Source organism: Cyanistes caeruleus, chromosome Z (genome assembly GCF_971803275.1).
Source record: "Cyanistes caeruleus chromosome Z, bCyaCae1.hap1.1, whole genome shotgun sequence".
NCBI classification, from domain to species: Eukaryota; Metazoa; Chordata; class Aves; order Passeriformes; family Paridae; genus Cyanistes; species Cyanistes caeruleus.
Window position 1 is genome coordinate 70,556,902 of NC_141732.1, and position 21,062 is coordinate 70,577,963.

The window sequence follows — 21,062 nt, forward strand, 5'->3', positions numbered from 1 at the left end:
CATGTCCTGTTAATATCCCATCGTGTGACCTGGGGGTGCTGGCGGTGTGGGTTTTGGCTCATCCGGGTGCCCCAGGCATAGCCGGACCCTCAAGCTGAGAACCGCTCCCCCTTTTCCTAACAACGGGCACAACCCTGACGGGAGACCGACCGACGACACCCAGCCTCAGACTTCAAAAGCTGGACCTGACCATGCTGGAGGTCTTTTCCTTCCGGAATGGTTCTGTGATTCTGTGACTTCTCCCGCCTTAGTCTGTACGGGTGTAAAACCCCACGGTTTCCTTTGTTCCCCGTTTCCATGGATCCCTACATGGAGGCAGCAAACTGTTCTGACATTTTTTGTTATTTGGTTATTGGTATATCAAGGTTAAATTATTTTAAGGATTTGGTTCTCCGAGCCACTGCTATGGGAGAGCTGGTGACTGTGAGTGGGAGGCTGTGCAGCTGCCAAGGGCACCTGGGCTGAGGTGGTGGGAGTCTGACGGCCAGGGTGGCTGGCTCCCGGGTGTTCGTGACACACGGGACCTCTGTATCACCCAGAAGTTTTCCCAAGAACAGCTGCGTGCCGACCCCAGCAGCAGGAGACTGCCCACTCCTCCTGCTGCGAGCCGGGGCGGAGGGCAGTGGAGCCGCCCGCGGGCAATCACGGGCTCGGGGTGAATAAACACCGGACGCGGCAGGCCCGATTCTCCCGGGCGAGAGGCGGCTGGAGCCTGCCTCGGTCCCCGGGGCCACTGGAGGGCGGCAGGGCGGCCCCAGGCCGCCTCCGAGATCGATGTAAGGGCGCTCGACAGCGGTGCCGATAGCGATGGCGCTGAGCGGGGTGCGGGTGCTGGAGCTCGCCGGACTGGCGCCCGCGCCGCTCTGCGGGATGATCCTCTCCGACTTCGGGGCGCAGGTGGTGCGAGTGAGCCGCCTGTCCCGGTCCGGCGCGGCCTTTGAGCACTCAGACGTGCAGGCCCGCGGGAAGCGCTCCTTGGCGCTCGACCTGAAGCGGCCGCAGGGCGCCGCGGCGCTGAGGCGGCTGTGCGGCCGGGCCGACGTGCTCATCGAGCCCTTCCGCCACGGTGAGGGGCCGCGGGCGCCGGGGAACCGCGCCGGGGCGGCTCTGCTGCCGCGGCAGCCCGGGCCGGGCTGTGTGGGGCGAGCGGGAGGTTGGAGCTGCGGGGCCGCGGGGTGCGGCGCTGGGGAGCTCCCGCCACTTTGTGGCCTCTGCTGTGCTGAGCGGGAAGCGGACAGGGAACGGCTTTAGAGGTGTATTTCCTGTGACTGGGGTTGCGTGCTGTGTGGCGGATTTGTGCAGTGCAGCCGCAGGGAAGGGCCGGCGAGAGCGCTGAGACAGAGCCGTGCCACCCCTGCCGGGCTCCGGAGGAGTGTCCGAGGCGGGGGTCACACCGAGCTGCGGGAACCATCCTGCGTGATGTACAGGCCTGCTGCTAAAGTCCAGCTCATATTACGGTTGCCCTGCAGGTCAGCGTTCGAGCTTACAATTCCTCTGAAAACAACAAATCTGACGTTATGGTTACACATTTACCAAGCACATATCCCAGGGAGGTGAATATAAGAGTGTGTGCTAAATAGAGTAGTATGATTCTGTTTTACAGGATTACTCCGATTCAGGATCAAATCCAGGTTGTGAACTACAGTCTTCGTCTTCAAACATAAAATTTTATTTTAGGAAGTTTCTTTCCACAAACTAATCTCTTCCTGCCAGTCTTAAATCTACTTTATGAAAACCTTCCTTGTGTTTTTGCAGGTACTTCGCATTTTTAACATCAGGTTAAAAATAAGACAAATTCTTCAAATACTCTTTTACAGAATTTTTCAGTTTTTCAAAACTGTCTTTTAAAGAGAACTTTTGGTTCATTTTTTAATTACAATACACATATTTATTAGTTTACCACATTTCGGTGCTTAACACCTGATTTTCAAGTTGCAAAATTAATGTCGTTTTAAGATCAATAGACTTTTCAGGTTGACCGTGTGCCCTCCATTTATAAGCCATACACAGGTATGTGACTGATGGTTATGTCAGTGTGCCTCAGTGCTCCTTGAGGAAGCTGTTCTGTTAGGAAACTGACCTTGAAGCCATCAAGATCAGGCTGGACAGGGCTCTGTGTACACAAATCTAATTGAAGATGTCTGTGTTTCCAGGGGATTGGACTAGGTGACATTTACCGGTTCCTTCCAACCCACACCTTTCTGTGATCATGCTTCATTGAGAAGCTAGCTGAAATGTTTTGGGGATTTTACAGACAGGTCAGAAATAGGAGACTTTATCAGTTAGACATTGCACATCATAGAGAGATCGTGTGTCACAAGTAATTCTTTTCTTTTGGAAAATGGATTTATTCTTACCTTAGAATTGTTTGTTCTGGTCCCTAGAAGCTGAGAAAAAATAAAAAAATAAGAAGGTAAATTCCATTTGTTCCTGGTAGCTGATCTCCTGGTTTTTCCTTATGAAATTTTCTTTGTTTTCTTTGGTTTTATAGGCACTTGCTGGGTTTTTTGCAGGGTTGGAAGTGCAAGCAATTTTGTAACTAGATATTAGATTTTAAGGGCCTGTAAGTGAACTAGGCAAATCAGTGACTCTTCATGGGACTGGTAGAAAACAGTGAGAAGGTGAGAGGACCCAAGTGGCTGAACAGTTTCTTTCAAGGCATGTATGACCTTTCAGCAATGACTTTGTGAGACCAGAGGGGTTATTTGTTGTTACCCTGTTTCCACTTGTGCATTTGAAAATCATGCACTTTGTCAAATTTCACTGCTTCCTTCTTGGCAGTAATCACTTACCACTGCCCAGTAATTAATGCAGTAGAAATGGATTTTCATTAAATTGGCAGTGTAGTAACAGTATGGATTAGTTTTGTGAAACAAGATGGAGTAATAGATTATGGGGTGGAACAGGCATTGAAGCTACATTATTCTTTCCATTCCAAAATGTGTTGCCCTGCTCTGCTAGTATAGATCACAGGGAAAAGTCTGACCAAGCTGCACTGTACCAGTAAGAAAGTATAATTTATTTGCAATTCAGATTTCTTCTGTTTTATGAGTGCAAGATTAATATTTTAGCCTTAATTTTTGTAAATCCATGCTGATTCAATTTATGTGCCACTGTTTCTAAAAGTTCCTTATTCCCTGCATTACAAAAGAACATATTTACTTGTGTGTGGTTCCTGCAGATCATCTGTGGAATACTGGCATGGTCCATGCACATCAGTGAGTTAGAACACACAGGAACATGAGGTACTGAGAAATGGTGAGGAGAGTACATTCCAGTGAAATACAGATGAAATTTCAAGTGATTTTAATTCAGAAAATGTGAGAGTTTTCTCTTCCTCTTTTTTCCTTGTTTTACAAGCCTTTGGTAGCTTTCTCTCTCATCCAGTAGTGCATGGTTTTCTGTCAGTCTTTTGGAGAAGTAAAACAGGAAGAGAAGGTTAAAAAAAAAGACCCTTAAAGTGTAATTTCCACTTGGTTTATATTAAAAACTGTTGGTAATTTATAATGTTCATGTTGTAACATGGACACTGAAGTAAAATGTGCTACTTCAATAAGAACAGTTGAGTTCTGCTGTTGTATAATCTAACTTTGAGCCATTATGTTTTGATTATTACTAAAATTAAATGTGAATTAGAATTCCTTGCTTATATCTTTTTAAGGTGTCATGGAGAGACTTGGGCTTGGCCCAGAGGTCCTTCTACAGGAGAATCCCAGACTCATCTATGCTCGACTTACTGGGTTTGGCCAGACAGGAAAATATGCCAAGTCTGCGGGTCATGACATCAATTACTTGGCTTTATCAGGTAGGATGTAAAATTCCCTGTTAAATAAAGTTTCTTTCCTCTCTTTGATCAAGACTCAAGAACTTGTTGAAAGCAGATAGCTCAAAATTTTTCTGAGGTGCATGCAGTCTGGTGAAACACCTGATTTCAGGTGTCTCTGTCAGTGAAACGGGGCTTTCCTTTCACTGTGCTTTTCCCTGATGCTTTCAGTCACTCTGTAAACTTCCTCACAAGTCAAAAATTAGTCAGAAGAAATGAGGATGTTTTCTGCCAGGTTATTAAGGTGAAGCAGTCCACTGAGGGATCTGACCAACCAGTCAGCACAAGAAAGCAGGAGACATGTCCTGGGCAGGTTGTTTTGCAAGCAGCAGCAAGCTGTTACAGGCTGGATCAGCATGTCTTCCCAGGCTGTACACTACTTTGCTTCCTTTGTGCTATTCTATCTGAACAAAGGATCCAAATGTTTATCTGAAGAGAGGACTGAATATTTTCTTCAGGTCCCCTCTCCTAGAAAATCTGCATGCTTATAATCATGGAAGGGCTTCAGATTATTTTTTGTGCTTGTGAGTGGATTTTTTTGAGCAAAGAAAATGTAGGTAGCACAAGACAATTGAGCTCTTCTGCTTTTCTTCTTGTAAATATGTCTCCACTGATACCAACTGAAGGGAAGCAGGCTTCAAATAAAGTGGAAATGCTACATTTCATTAAGGTGTTGTAGACATTATGCTAGTTTTAAGCAGTATGATTTTACAAGAATGCAGTAGCAAACAGAAACAAAATGACGCATCTCTGGTGCTGCCTGTCCATGCATGGCCCTACCTCCTGCTCCTCACACTGCTGCTGTCACTGACGCATCTCCGAGCCTGTGAAAGAGGAGAGAAAGTGGCCTAAAAATTCTTGGTTTCCCACTGGATAGAGTAGTTATTTTAGCCCTAGGGAAGGGACAGAACAGAGGCAATGCAAACCTGGTGATGTGGTATCACCTATTATGAGGACTCATAGTGTTGTGGAATTAAATTTCTTTAGGGATGGATTCGATCTTCCCTCATGGAAAACTGTTAGAGAGTAGAAAAGATTAAAGAAAAGATGTCTTGTTTGAAACACTTTTAACTTCATGTTAAGATGATTTCAAAGTATTAGGATATTTTTATCTGTTATTAGTGGAGGGAAAGAGTTAGTCCAGAAACAACATGGTCTATCCCTACGTTAGTTTGTAGTACCTTCTGGTTTGCAAATGGAGTGATTTTTTTTTTTAACTGGAGCTGATTTAATCAGTAATGTTTTGGTTAGTGATACCTTCCTAAAATAAATTTGCTTGAAATTTCACAGATGAAGTTTTTTTTGCCTATTAAAAGGAGATAGAACAAGGTGCTTGAGAGGTATCATTCCTTAAAAATGGGATATCATATTCTGAGCATTTTCCTAATGAGTGTTTGCTTCCCTTAACTAAAAACCAGTTTGTGTTAGGAACTCCTAGGAAGTCAGTATGTTAACTTTCTGGTGCCTGTGTGTCCTGGGATGACTTTTAGACTATTAAAAGGAAAGTTTTAGGCAGCAGCAGGGGTTTTAGTCCTGCACTACAGGATTTGGAAACCCTTTATACTGTGCACTCTATTACTTGCCTGTAGGAAGTGCGTTAGACCATCAGTTAACCAAACTCAGAATTATACAATTCTCAGGCAATTCTGACTATGTATTCTGCAAGTCTCAGACCTCAGGCTGCAAACATAGGGGAGGAATGATCACACTGCTGTTTCTTGCTTGCCGAGATGGAATCACTATGAGGCAACTACGAAGAGTAAGGTCACAGTAAAGAGGTTATCAGGATGGCAGAGAAATGCTAACAGATTCAAAGCTCTGACTGAAGTAAACTGGCTTAGCCTTTGCTCTAATTCCTTTCATTTCTGCATAACTGCTGGCATAAACACAGGCTCCCAGTGTTTACACTGCATGTAATCAGAGATAACCTTCCTGTGCTAGTCACCTGTTCTTATATGTTACCTTTTTTTCCCCAAAGGTAGTTGGAGAGGGAGGACTGAAGCACAGTTGTCAGTGTGAGATCCTTTTTTATGATTATTAGTTCATTTGTTAGGAGCACATAAGACTATACATCTGCATTTTTACTTCAAAATATTCAAAGAAGAGCAGTTTATCAAAGTGTCTTTGAGACACATTCATAATGCCTCTTACACATGAGATTCAATGCATGTACCAAGTACTAATATAGAATTACTGCACACAGGGTTGGATTTTTGAAATAAATTTTTGTCCCTATATAGTCAAAATGTCAGTGTTTATCTGTGAGAGTTTTGTTGACCTCTTTAATTAATTACCTCTTCACTAATGTGATTTTATATATTTTTACTCTTGTGAATTGAAGAGTCAGCAATGCAGAAATAAAAAACATTAGAAGATTGTTTTATGCCTTATTTATTTGCATAGATAGAAAAAAATGAATCTTTAACTGTAGAAAGGAATGTTTATAATTTATGCTTATCTTTGCTTTTTTTTCTCTTTTGTCAGGTGTACTGTCAAAGCTGGGTAGAAATAATGAAAATCCTTATGCACCTGCAAACCTTCTGGCTGATTTTGCTGGTGGAGGTGTCATGTGTGCACTAGGCATTGTTATAGCCCTCTTTGAACGTGTCAGATCTGGCAGAGGGCAGGTCATTGATGCAAGTATGGTAAGCTTTTTCTCAAGAAAATTGGGGTTTCCTTGGCTTTCTTGGGTGTTCTACTCTAAATCTGAGAAAGGGAGGAGATTGTAAGGTTTAAAATTGAGAATTAGGGAAAGTAACGGATCTCATAAATGGTTATTTCTTCACGTGCAAGCAATTTTCATGAATCACTGCTGCCGTAACATCCTTATGACAAGGAACACATACTGCAGCCTCTCCTCTCTCTCTACTTTTGCCTGTCTGCCTTCCTCCTTCACAAAATATTAGCTGTATATGAAGAGTAAGTGTGGTGTATGGAGATAGGGTGTATAATAAACAATTAGCTTACTGTGTAACAGCAAAAATGACAATACTGCTGGAATAACAATTGCATTAGCTTTATTCAAGATACATCTTTTAATGAATTTGTGATAGATCATATCTTATTTAGAAGCACTGTTTCCTGGGATAGTTACATTGGCCATTGATCATTGCCAAGAAGCTAAACACTTTGTGAATGTGCTGTAAAAGAAATGAAAGGCTAAATTAGCTTAATAATGAATACTATGATTTTTTTCACTGGAAGGCTTCCCACTTACACGCAAAGGAAAAATATTACTTACATTTATCCTTGAAATTTATGTTATCTGCAAGTATCATTTCTCTCTTGTTCTCCTGCTCTCTTTTTAAAGAATGTTGCAGTTAAAATTTGACCTCTGAGGCATTGTACAGTGAAGACTAAGGTTTAAGACTAAGCCATAAATATAAATTGAAAAAAAAAAATACATTAATTGAAACAAATCTCTCTGTTGAAGTGTTCTTGAAGAGAGTAGAACAACAAGAGATGTTGGATTTCTTGAGTACAGTAAGTTTTTGACAAATTCACATGATGATGTCAGAAGCAGTCCATGGCATTATGGTCTAGATGTAAATTTTGCAGAAATAGTGCAAAACAGGACTAATGTTTTTACTGCAACAAAAGTTTTAGTAGTTGATTGTCAAAATGAAAAACCTAACAAGTGTAGTTCTACAGATATTTGTTGGGGTTTTTTCCTGTGTTTTCTCCAATAAGCTGAATGACGGATGAGCAATTGTATTTAGTAAATTTACAGAGGATACACATATGTGAAGGACTACAAGTATGTTGGACTTGGATTAGAAATTAAAATGACCTTTTCAAATTGGAGAATGACCTGAAAAAACTGGCTGCCATTCATGGACATTGCTACTCTGTAGTCCTCTGTAGGCAGAAACAATTTGCTGCACAAATGCAGTAAGAGAACAATTGGCTAAAGTACAATCCTGGGGGTTTGTAGTAGTCACAAGCTGAACATGAGTCAACAGTATCATGCTATTACAAAACACATACATACTGTATTAGGATGTATAAACAGGAAATAGAGCCAGCAAAGTTTCTGAAGTAATTATTCTAACCTATTCAATATTTATGAAAATAATGTTTCGGATGCTGACCATTATCTTTCAAAGTTGCTAATTTGAGGAAGTCCAGGTAGCACAACAAAAATTATGACTCTAAAAACATGATCTAAAAGAAGAATTGAATGAGATTGTGTATATGTGAAAGAAAAACTATGGAGAATTGTGACAAATCTTCAAATACTGAAAAAAGATACTTCTTGTAGTTTGTAGTACTACCAAATTTTCCTTATTATACTCCAGAGAATTAAAAGAAATTTTTAGAAGAAGAATCAGGTAAGTCTGCTAATGTTCTAATGAAATTTGTAGCTCATTTGGAGTGGACTGTGTTGTGGGGTTTTTTTAAGCCCTTAAAAATTGTCCCTTCCAATTTTTTCTTGTCTCATCATAATTGTGGAATTTACAGTTCCCTGCTGATGTGCCTGGTGACCTGTGAAGTGGATGGAATATTGTCCAGTGTCATAAGATGTACTTTACCTGGCATTTGACCATATTCTTTATTTCTTGAACAGACTTTCAGTGACAGAGTTGATGAAAATCTTACGTGAATCTTTAGCAGTAAAGACTGCAGTAAATTGGCTGGTGGATGAACCTGTTTTTACACCTAAGTTGTTTTTTTTTTGTGGAAGAAAATATTTTAAAAATCACAATACTGTAGCATTTCAGCTGTCTTGTTGTAACACTATTTTTTGTTTGAGAGACCCTTTACTTCAGCTGTTGTACAGTTTAGGTAGCCTGAATGACTCAGACACATGGTAGAATTTTCTACAGTAGAAACTGCACTGTGCAGAAAGTAGACACTGGGTCCTGCTTTTCATCTGTCTGTCTCAGAAGAATTAAGTGCCTGGCCTGAACTGATTCCTGCTGGTTGCTGCCTCTTCTCATTGACTCTGTAGGGATCATGGCTGTTTTACAGGAAGCCAGATTGTTGCCCACGTGGAGTGGACACTGATGTGACACAGTAGGCATAATTGTACCTCTGCATTCTTGCACCACACTGGAACAGAGGCATGTGAGTCAGTGCCACAGTTTGGGTTCACTAGTTTCAGCCACAGAACCTTCTGCTGATGGTAGGCATCTGACTGAGCATAACTCACTCTTTGTGAAAAGACAGCCACAGGAAAACAAACCAGTAGTGATCACTTGCATAACAGTCTCATGGCAGGAGCATTTAGCAGTCCAACAGAAGACTGAGGTTCCAGGTTTTTCTCAGCCTGGAGGTACTCAAAACCAAAACTCCCACATCCTAGAAGCCTCCACCAGTCACGAGGATAGTTTAGGTTAGTATGGATTCATTCCCACTTCTCTTTAAGCTGTTTTCAGTCTGTGGAAAGAATAGAAGACTTGTGGAGCAGCCAGGTCATCCATCGGGGTGATGCCTCTGGATTCCTGTGCCTGCTTAAGAGACTGCAGATGTTCTTAATGTGAAGGAGAAATGAAACACATGAAACTACTATAATTATTCTGCAATTAGACTTAAGTGGACTTAAGTTAATTAGACTTAAGTGGACTTAACTCTCCATGTTATCCTTTTCATGTTGTAAAAGAAAATGACCACATTAGCAAGTGTGTGGTGTTATTTTTACATGCTTTGGAGGTCTGGTGCAGATGTTAAGGCACTTTTTTTTCACTTGTCTCTGAATTGCAGTGGGCCTCAACCATAATCTAGCTGTCTAGTTGCCAGACAGAGATATTGCTAAAGTCCCTATACCAGTCCAAATCAGATGTGCTTATTTTAACTTAAGTGTTTCCAGGGTAAGTAGCATACAGGTATTGTGCAGGTGCTGAGTAAGAGTTTTGTCAGCACCAAAATCTAATTTTCAGTTAGGGCTTATTCTAATATTTTCCTGTCTTTTATAATCCTTACTTTCAGTGCTTTTTATGAAATACTGCATTTTGTTATTATGAGCAATGCCAGATAATTTGTAAAACAAACTTCACTTTATTTTAACATCCTTGCAATAATTTTGCAGATATGCAGATGAAGGTATGCAGTATTTTCTCATAGGAAAGTACTTTAATTGACTTTATGTAACAGTGAGGCTAGAAGTATTCCTGTCCTTGAAGCAGTACTAGAGAGGAGCTGAAGTAACATTCATTAAATGAAGAAGCCCTCTTGACTGCAATTTGCATGTTCTAAATTTTTGCATAGAAAGGTATAAACTAATAGATCTTTCTACATGAAAATTTGGTAGCCTTTTTTATGGTACAGTATCTGTGCTTTTCTCTGAAGACAATATTATGCTCATGCAGCTGAAAATGCATGAATCACGTGATACTCAGGATAAAATAGCTCAGCTTTTAATCTGTTCAACTGGAATGTTTCTGGCCATACGCTAGTAACTGGCTTATCTTTCCTTACAGTACTTCCAATGCAGTTGAAAGAAAATCAGTTGTGCTGATGAGAAAAAACTGTAGGATGTGATTTTTCTTGAAAGACTGGCACAACCCTGGTAATCACTGAAAGACTGAACAAACCGAATTTTCATCTAGGCTTACTCCACATAGACAAAATTTTGAGGAGCAATTTGGAATGGGATTACCCATGTTTTCTAACACTGTATTCATCAGACTCTTGTCTATGTAGAGATTCCTTTGCTACCTGTGTGTAGCTGCCAGTGATGACAGTAGGAGAATAGTTTTTGTTTAAATTTAGTATTGGAGATTTTATTTGATTTCCTTTAATTTTTTTTTTAAAAACAGCAATCTTCCTATAATCAATATATTTAAAGGAGGTAAAAACTTTGTATTTATGGGGTTGGTACAGGTATCTTGTTTTCCAGAGATTTAGAAGGTGTTGATAGCTGTCAGATGCTTAATGTTGTATAGAGCCAAGAAGCTTGTCACATCACTTGAAATTACTCACTCATTGTGAACATCTAATGACTCTAAACTTGCTAAATGAGGAAGCTTTGTGCATTGAAAGTGTGTTATCCATCTGAAGCTGCCTCAATACGTTTATGCTCTTTCTTATTCTCTAATTCTAGATGATTTCCCATATGCAGTAATTGAACAGTAATTGAAAATTTTAAGAAATGAAACTTCTTACCAGAGATTCTTTTATTAAAAATCTTAGCAAAGGGCAGTACAGGTAGTAGCTTTTCGTTGTTTTGTTTTGTACAGAATTTGGGTAACATTCCAACTAATTTACTGGAACTTTTATTTTTTTTCTCTAAATCTTCAAGGTAGAAGGAGCTGCATACCTAAGTTCTTTCCTGTGGAAATCGCAAAGTTTGGGACTTTGGAGCCAGCCTCGAGGTGAAAACCTGCTGGATGGTGGTGCGCCTTTTTATGACATCTACAGGACCTCTGATGGAAAATTCATGGCTGTTGGTGCCATTGAGCCTGTATTTTATAAACAGTTAATAAAAGGTGAGTGTGTTGGAGCAATTGTTTCGTAACAGAAGAGTATTATTGAGTGAATTCTTTCACAATTGGTTTTGATTCATGATGCATGGTTCACGGGAGCCTCTCTTGGAATGAAAAATGTAAACTCCTTTTCTCTGAATTATTATAATTTTGAAATCAAGGGACTCTCAGGCAGAGATCTGTGGATAGGAATGACAGTTCTTTACTAGTACTTATAGCAAGGCAAACACACAACAATAACCTACAGCGTTAGCAAGAAAACAGAACCAGGGACCCTGTGACAGCTTTCTCAGCTGAGATGGGAAGGGATGGAGGAGAGGCTTTGTTTCACAAACCCCCTCGGGCAGTCAGTCCCGGTGCTCCTGCAGGGCTCCGAGGAACAGTCGGCCGGAACAGCAGGGATGAGCAGAGATCCCAGGCCGGTGGCTGAGGTGGATCAGCAGCTCTGTGGCAGTGCCTGGCACTGCAGTACAGCCTGGCAGGACAGGGGGTGCAGAAGCCCACAGAAGAGGAAGAGGAAGTAGCTCTATTTGTGTTATGGTGAATTCTTTTCTGTAATTAATAACAGCTCTGAGTGTGCCCTTCTCTGAAGTCGAAGAAACGAGACAGCTAGTAGCTGCTTCTGCTCTCATTTTTATTTGCCCCCTTTCCCGCTGGGGCTAGCTAAACTTCCTGTCTTCTCAAGTACCCAATAAGTACTAGCAGTCAGATTTCTTTGAAACTAATAAAGAAAATTCCATAGGTGAGAAGGAATAAAAAGACACTTAACATTCAGTAAAAAACGGGATATATGATTTCTTTGTAAAAGCTAAACACTTCCGGAAACTAGTTGGGTAGTTGTGTCACAGTTTAATTGACTTTCTTTTTCTAGCCATTGATTTATTTCCTTTTTACCCTTAGCAGCTACACTTAAATTGCAAGTTTTCTTTTGGAGTTATTGTAATGGTACTCTGTGATGTGACTGAATACTAAACAACTGTTTCTGGAAATCACTTTTTTCAAATGGTTGTGAATATACTTTAAAAACACCTAATTCTTTGGAATTGGAAATAGAATTTCAAGCAATTTTTATTATTTGTACTATAATTAAACATAAAACCTATTTAAATTGTTTCAGAAAGCAATATCCACTGGAAGTAGTTCATAGTATTTCTTGATAGAAAAAAATTTGTGGGAACAAATTCTGCTTAAATAATTAATTTCCACCACACAGTTTCAGAGTGCTTCTAGTGTCTGGCTAAAATTTGATATAATATTTATATTTTACTATGACTCTTTGAATACGACCATTAATAATAATTTATCTCTTCACTAAATTACAATGGGTTATGCAAAATATTTAACTGGATGAAATCAAAATGAATTTTCAGGTGCATCTTCACTTCTGAACTCATGTGCTTCAACCCTTTTATCACATGGACTCTTAGCTTCTCATTAGTTAATTCTTTCTTTCTGTCGTGCTTCTCTGATAGATTGCCATGCTTTCCATACAAAATATATAAAAATATAAAAATTTCATGAAAGAATTTAGTATTTATTTTTTTGTTGCACAGGATATGAAGACTATAAGCAGTTCTCAATTTAATTTTAGTTTTGGTTCAAGGAATGAGTTCAAGGAATGTCAGCAAAGAATTCCTAAAGGTGGAAGTGGATGTACCCAGAGTTTTGTGAAGCATGTTTATCTGTGCACGGCTCACACACGGCCAGTCTTGCATGTCAGGAGAGTAGTTCCTTACTCTTGCCCAGTCTCTTTCCCACTGATTATTCCTTGAATTGCAGCATTCATTGAATTGTATCCATTCTACAATTTGTACTGGCTTTGCCTGGGATAGAGCTGAATTTCTTCTTGCTGTGATTTGGGTTTGTGCTGGAAGCAGTGCTGTTACACAGGGATGTTTCTGTGACTGGTAAGCAGCTCTTGCACAGCCCTGAGGACTTTTCTCCTCCTCACGTCACTGCACCAGCAGGAGGGCTGGGGTGCACATGAAATGGGAAGGGATCACAGCCAGGACAGCTGAGCCCTGCTGACCACAGGGGTATTCTGTACCATAGGACATGGTGCTCAGCAATAAAACCAGAGGGGAGGTTGGTGGGTGGTCACTGCTCAGGGACAGGCTGGGCATTGGACATCTGAGGATGAGCAACTGTTTTCATCTGCAGCTCTTGTCTTTCTTGTGTTACAGGTTTGTAAGGTGGGGTATCCCTTTGGTGAGCAGGATCCCAAAGAGAGAGCTTGTTCTTTATGCTTTGGCTTTGTTCTCTTGCAGCCTGTGATGCTCCCCAAATTCTTGCACAGCTGTAGCTGTGAACGGCTGCTGCTTTTGTAGCTTAAAAGAGTCCATGCCATTGTGTGGAATATCTAAATTGGTACGTGCTGCTTTGTGAAAGCTCCTGGAGTGACTCAGGGACATATCCAACATTATGTTGGACAGATCAAATGTCTGCCTTTGGAAATGCCATATTCTTAGCTGAAGAGGATGGTGCTTTTTGTCTCTAATTGTCCTGAGAATAACTTGTTTGTAGACTTAATTTGTAGGCAACCTGATCTTGAAAAAGAAAGTATAGTTGATCATTCCACATTAATTATTTGCAGTTCTTGGAAATGTTTTTCTCATCCAATCCCATGAGATTTTCTTGCTTGCATAGGAGTTGGAGAACAAAAGTAAATATAATAGCATAATATAAAACTGTATCAAAGTAAAATGCAAGCCCCTGCACTGGGAGTCAGGTAATTTGGAATTCCAGTAATATCTTCAGGGAGAATGCTTGTATTAAATACAAAGCAAATGAGAAAAAAATACGTCTGTATACTCAAATTCCCATATGTTTGGCTTAAGTGATCAAACACTGGCCTGTAGTATTCAGGGCCTGCAGTATTTTGTTCTTTGGAGACTAAGTTGAATCACACTTAAGCTACAGAACTGGGTTAGAATCTGTACTCACTCAGAAAGCACAAAAATTCTGCAATGGGGTGTGGTTCTGTTTGTGACACTTTGTGAACTTTTCTGGACTGTGAATGTTTTCCTGCTTTCTTTTATTGGTCATTGTTCCAGGGCGAGACTTGGGCTTTTCTCTCTCAGCCAGGTTATCTAGAGAGAAGCCTCTGATGGATGAAACCAGTGGCCAGGTGATATAACATGGTCTCTGTCTTCTTTAGATAACTGTTTACTGAGGAAACTGCTAAAATTCTGCTTTTCTTTTAGTTGTTTCTCAGAAATTTAGAGCATAAACTTAGAGAAGCAACTTTGAATTCATCTGCTTATGTTGGGCACCCACACTGGATTACTCTATTTTCATGTTTGAAAGTACTCCTTATGCTTGCAGTGCAGAGAAGTTGCTTGTTTAAACAGCTGAGGTTTCAAAAATAGTTATTCCAGCAATAAAGAACGGGTGTCTATCCACTTGTAAGTGCACAACAACTGCAATCATTGTTGCACTTGTTTCAGTCTGGTTCTGCTATATTTTAAAAAAACAACTTATATGCTGCAGTTTTTGAGGATATTTTGCGTTTTGCCTTTGATTGTATCGCTGTCTTTGCTTGTTTATACTCAGTGAGTTTTCTTTATTTGTTTTGTAAAAGTGCATTGTTTAAATTAGATGACTAAACTCAGGATTATCTCACAATATTGAATTTAAAGTAACTGGTCTTTTGTTATTGTGTTTGAGGTGCATATCATGATCTGTTCAGATTTTCACCTAGGAAATATTTATTTTTTTCAGTACTTAGGGTTTTAGTCTTTTTGAAGCAATAGTGTACTAAATTAGAACAGTACAACCTTCTTGTAACTTAGGGATTATTTCCTTTCTGGGATACCTCTTGCAGAAATTAAATTCAGAAATTAAGCCTTTGAAAATTATAGGAAAGAGAAAAGTGCCTGTGAGAGTTGTATTGCTCTTTCAGAAACCTGAGGATCTTTGACTTATGCTGAGTCGTCTATTCCAGGCATTAACTCCAGCTTTGAAGTGGGTTTAAAATGGTGTGTTCCAGTTGCACTTTCCATAATTTCATTTCATAGCTTTTCTCCATATTTCTGGTCTCCACTTCTGCTGGTGAACAATTTGGTGCTGTTCCAGATAAAATATATAAAGACTTGACGTCTCTCTGTCCATATTCAGAGGGTAGATTAGTTTTGCCTCTCCCATAGAATGAGAGTAACAAGGATATGAGTGTTGCAGATGTCAGTTGGGGATTTAAGGACTGCAGAACTGCGAAAGGAGTGTGATTTCTAAACCATTTGTCTCTGCTCACAGAATTCCACTTAGCCAAAGCAGAACTGGTTTCCTTGTGGTTTTGGTTCTCTTCAGTGTTTCCCTGCAGAGTTCCTGCAGGTACCCATTGCTGAACCTGAGTGCAGTTCATGGCATGGTGAGGGAAATTTTTATGGAGGCTGCAGAGGGAAACTAAATACCAGAAAATAGAGCATATTAGTTTGAGAAGATTGTTGGCTTTGTAGATTGTACTCAGCAGGGACAATTGTGTTTATGCTTGCCAGAAATATATTAATTAAATAAATTTTTAAAAGGCTTTATGAGAAACTGAAGCTATGTAAAATAGATGCAGTAGAGAAGTATTTTGGGCTCACTATTCAACAGAAAAAGATGTCTTTCACCTGACCTGTGAATTGTTTCTGCAGGTTTGTTCTGTTTTTTAGCAATAGGTACTCAGTCTTGCTGCAGCCAGGCTGCAAGGGGCATGAAAAACACAGTAAATACTGTGGAGCAGGTGAGAGTAAAGTCAGTTACACAAGCTGAACTTAGTGTCCACTTACATTGATGTAGAAAGCACTGACAGTCACTGAAGTCCTGAACTTTAGTTCATTTCCCATAGTACCCCTTTCATACTACTTTAGTACTCCTACATTGTATTATTTCTGTTGAAAAAAATAGGAATAAAATAGGAAGCAATTAAAAAACATAGTTTACATCATTATGAAGGATTTTTATAGGACTCTCCATTTTGTGATTGTGAAGTACTGTGTATTGTGTTAAAAATCTGCTGATACACTGAATGAAATACCGCATTGTCGCTGAGATATGCAACATGGATAAACAGTTATGAGTCTAAAACATTATACAGTTATACATAATGCTGTGTTTTATTTTCATTTACTTACTATCATAAACCTTAAACATTGTACGCATACTGTAGAGAGCCAGGCTCATACTGCATCAAAACATTTGCAATTGTGGTAATTAAGTATGTCAACTTGGAGTGTGGCTATGGATGCATTTGCAGTGAGGCCTGGTAGTAATGTGAGCCTGATCAATAGTCATTTTATAAAAAATCCTTAAGTTTCAGAAATGTTGAGCAGAGAAAAAAGTTTTACATGGTTAGTTTAATGGAAATTCACTACTCTGTTGGAATATTTGGAAATTCAATTCCCACTCACAGTGAGAACAAATTCTGTTTAGTCAGAAAAAGCACAATGGCCTTCACCTTGCAGCTGTTGTTTGGGCCAAATTAAGGTTTCCCATACTAGATGATTGTATTCAGTCATGTTATGACAACATAATTTCAAAATTACTCTGCTATGACCATACATTTTTGAAGAGAAAATTAGCAAGTTAAACCAAGAAGATCCTGAACAAAACTCTGCTTTTAAAATAGTATGACTGAAATAATATAAAGATCTCTTTCAATTTCTGACATACCAAAACAGCTTCGCTGATTTATCTTGTGAATGTTGCTGGTTTCTCTCTCTTGAAATTGGTGCCTGATTTTACTAGAGTTTGTCTAAGAAGTTCTATTTCTAAGTAGAAATTTCAGTTTGCTGCATCAAATGTGGGGATATACGTCAATAAAGCTATAGCATTTGAAGGAGATTTAAAGCTACATCATTATAAGGAGACAATTCTTTGGTTTTCAAAAATAATTTCAAAACTCTATTAGAGTAGGTTGACTGGGCTTTTCCATACAAAAATCCTAGATGAAAATATGAACAAAAAAACTTGGAACTAAGTTGTGATTGCTTTATAAGATACTCTGTAAAAGATACTTTGCTTTTGATTACATTGAGTGTAGTCTGTGCTCCTGTGGTATCCCAGACAATTCTGTGCCATGTAATAGTTTCCTTGTTGAGTCAGTCACTCCTGCTCTGATACTGCTCATCTGCACCACAAATGGTAAGCACAAGCTGGAAAATGAGAAGTTGTAGTGCTTAAATGCTTTAAGTTCATCCTGTTTAAAGTTTAAATCTTCAGTGGTAAGCAGAAAATGAGCATGTAATATTAAATTCCAGGTTCTGCATATTGTTCCAGTTTGCCAGAGTATGTGCTGTGAGACTCAGCCAACTTCCCATCTGCCACAATCATCAAAAATAATTGGGTAATGGGATAATAGTAGAGCTCTGTTCATGTTGGACTGGCTGCTAGAAACCAAACCATAGTAAGAAAATGAGTACTGTGAAACAAAGTTTCCACTTGACAAGTTTGCATGCTTTGAGACAGAGGCTCAGGTAGTGAACATACACTTTTGTGGAAGGTAAATTTGTCTCATGTCATAGTTCACAAGTAAACTGTACTGCACTCTTTGTCTCTAGTGGAAGACTTTGAAAATCAATAATCAAATTAATTTTGAAGATACTGCAAGCTTTTATTTGATCATGATGTTCAACCAGTGTGAGTTACCTTCAGCTGATCTCATTTTTAGGATTACATGAATGGTTATGGACACAGGAGTGTAAGGTCAGTGATTTAAGGTGCACATGACTTGATAAAACCGCAAGGACTGATCATTTGTAGTATCTTCTTCCCTGGTATCCACAGGCATTTCTAATAAGATGTGAAAATACTTATTTCATCTTTGACTGTGATGAATTTCTTCTGATATTGAACAACTGCAAGGCTGTGTTTCTGAGTCTGAAGACTGGCAACTTCTGTGTGTTTTCCTTTGAAGTGCCGAAGTACAATTTCAAAGCGTGTATTCATTTTCTAAACTATGTTTAATAATATTGTGATCAACGGTGAAATTCTTAAATACTGTGTTAAACTGGGGGGGGTACTGAAATACATACTGTACAGATTGTGAATGGAGAGAAAGAACTTAATGAGCAGAAGAAAAGGCATTATCTCCCTTTATTCTCCCCCATATGTTTCAGCAGCTATATGTTTACCCTGCTCAGTGACAAGAAGCCATAGAAAGACATTTTAGGTGTTTTCTGCCTATCTATAGCTAAAGACAAGAGGAGGTGTGCATAAATTCTCCCTGCAAACAGCCCTCTATTACCCAAGCCCATAACAGTTGTTTGTCTAATTATCAATCTGATACCAGATAACCAAAGATATAAAAAAGAATGCTCAAAATCCAGTTTTGTAGAGCTCTACATTTTCTTTGCATTTTACAGGGAGCTGCTGTTTTCTAAGAAGCTCATTTGTTTTGTTACTTGTGAAGCATTATAATGATAGTTGTTTCCTGGTCTTTCTGATTTCTCAAATTAACTTCTTTCATATCCCTGCTTTTTCTGAATTTTTCCTGCTGTGTTCATGGTCCTGAATTTCAAAGTGGGCTGTTAGAAAAGCCTTCAATGTATCACTTCTGATTTCTATTTGATATCATATACTCTTCTTATACCTCTACTAGTACTACTGTACTATCTCAGTTTTGTAAGTGTAGTTCAATTGCCTTCTCTCTTTCTTGTTTCTACCTCCTTTTTGAGATAATCTCTACAAGAAGTGATGAAAATTCTTGCGTCTCCTTGAAGTAGCAAAATGAAAGAGCAGAAACTGCAGAGAGCAGAATCCATGAGGACAGGAACAGATATTGAAAACTGGCAGCACAAAAGAGATGTAAGCTCCACAGTGAGAAGGGTTGTGATGCTTAGTTCAGGGATAGACCTAGGACTTGCCTAGTTCAGGAAATTGTCATTACAAGGCCTACGTGCCCGTGCTTTGCTCTGCTGTCTCAGAAATGATGTGCTTAGAGCGTACTTGGATGGTCCTTGGAACTGAGATGGCAAGCAGGGTTATTGAGCAGTTAGTGAGAGAAAGGGCTGTGGGAATTGGAACCTGGGAGCTGTGCTGGAGCAGAGGGAGCAGGAGATACTGTGGGAGCCTCTTTGGGCAGTGGTGTGAAGAAGCAGGTCAGTCAGCACCTGCAGCTGAGCTGCCACCTGCAGATCAAGCTGAGCACATCCATCCACACCATCTTCTCCTCTGTGGCATAGAAATAACCCCATGATGTTGAACTTCAAACACTGTAGCCTGCTGAATGTCCAGCTCTGACAGATGTGCTGGCGCCTGAGAGATAAGTGTATTGCTGTAGTCCAATCAGCAGATTTCTGTGTTGCTACTGCCAGGAAGATAGTATGATACCTGCTTTACAAGCTTTTCTCATGACATTATTACCTTGAGGCAGCTGCTGCATCTATGAAGTGTTCATACAAATGAGTGTTTATTATAGGTACGTACTTAAAAGGCTGTAGATGATGCGGTCTTAATCTAATTCCAAGTATCAGAACATTTTATTCCTCTGCTCCCTGCCCTTCACAGATACTCAAATAAAGTTCAAAGTGACTTTAGTATTGCCTGCAAAATACTACCTGCATGAAGAATATACTTAGTTGTGGGAAGCACTTAGTAAATTATCTAAACCGTACTACAGTTAAACTTTGCTTTTCTCCTTTCAGGTCTTGGGCTAAATTTTGATGAACTCCCTGCTCAGATCAGTTTCTCTGACTGGCCTGAAATGAAGAAAAAATTTGCATCCATATTTGCACAGAAGACACAGGCTGAGTGGTGCAGCATATTTGATGGCACTGATGCCTGTGTGACCCCTGTTTTATCCATCAATGATGCTGCCTCACATCAGCATAACAAAGAAAGAGGTTCTTTTATCAAAAATGATCAGGGAGAGATAAGTCCTAGACCAGCTCCTGTTCTATCAAGGACTCCTGCTGTTCCATCATGTAAAAGAGATCCTTTTATAGGAGAGCACACAGAAGAGATACTTCTAGAATATGGTTTCACTAAGCAAGAAATTGCTAAACTTTATTCTGATAAAGCAATAGAATCCAATAAACTGAAAGCTAATTTATAATTTCTGACTATGCACATCAGATAAATTACAGGCTGATACTGCAAGCTTTTATGCTTTAAAATTTAACTATATGGCAAATAAATGTTTGCATAATACTGCTTTTAAATAATTTATATTTTTCAATTATTGACATCTTTAATTTGAAAACAGTGGGACTTATGTACTTGTGTACTGAGATGATCTGTTGTGTAGAATGATACTCTAATTGCGTTCTGAAGATATACACAGTTTACTTGGGAAGCACCTGTAAACTCTCAGAATGTTTGTTTAAATATTGTATCCTTTGGTTTGATTACTTTAATTCTTGGTTACACCACTGATTTGTAATACATGTTGTAATTACCTGAAAGCAATTGTTTTAATAAAATAGAGTTATATTCTTCTTAAATGAGTGATTGTGGTGTTTATTCATGAATTAGAAGGGATTTTTTTCATCTATTTTTTGTATTAATTAATTTGCTTTATTATGCTGAAACTATGGTCTAAGTAAGCTATTCTCTTATGTGCTGCTGCAGAGCTATTATCTAAAGTTAATCTATTTTACAGCCTGACTATATTTTCTCAATGCAGTCTTATTATATTACATTTGGAGTATCAGGTTGGCTAGAAACTAAATTCAGAATAATTTTTTTTATTTTTAAAGTATCTGCCAACTAATAATCCTTTCCTCTCCTTATGGAAAAATTATAGGAAACTTTGCTGCATAGGTTTTAAACAATGGTTATTCCATGTTGGTTTTCATTTCATTCAAACTAGAACTGTCATTTGAAATTTTCTCTTT

At 39.3% G+C, this 21,062-nt stretch overlaps 1 protein-coding gene across 1 annotated transcript; it reads left to right on the forward strand.

The window, feature by feature from the left end:
- The first annotated feature begins 450 nt into the window (after positions 1-450).
- AMACR (alpha-methylacyl-CoA racemase) lies at positions 451-20,669 on the forward strand. Its single transcript, XM_086867703.1, has 5 exons — positions 451-1,066; positions 3,662-3,805; positions 6,308-6,468; positions 11,064-11,250; positions 19,872-20,669. Exons 1-5 carry the CDS (start codon positions 808-810, stop codon positions 20,279-20,281), a joined length of 1,161 nt encoding a protein of 386 aa, XP_086723829.1. The 5' UTR covers positions 451-807; the 3' UTR covers positions 20,282-20,669.
- Positions 20,670-21,062: the final 393 nt, after the last annotated feature.

Coding starts and splice junctions, on each gene's coding strand:
- AMACR (XM_086867703.1), top strand. CDS start 808: ATGGCGCTGAGCGGGGTGCGGGTGCTGGAGCTCGCCGGACTGGCGCCC. Junction 1,067..3,661: donor CATCGAGCCCTTCCGCCACG/GTGAGGGGCCGC, acceptor TATCTTTTTAAG/GTGTCATGGAGAGACTTGGG. Junction 6,469..11,063: donor AGGTCATTGATGCAAGTATG/GTAAGCTTTTTC, acceptor TAAATCTTCAAG/GTAGAAGGAGCTGCATACCT.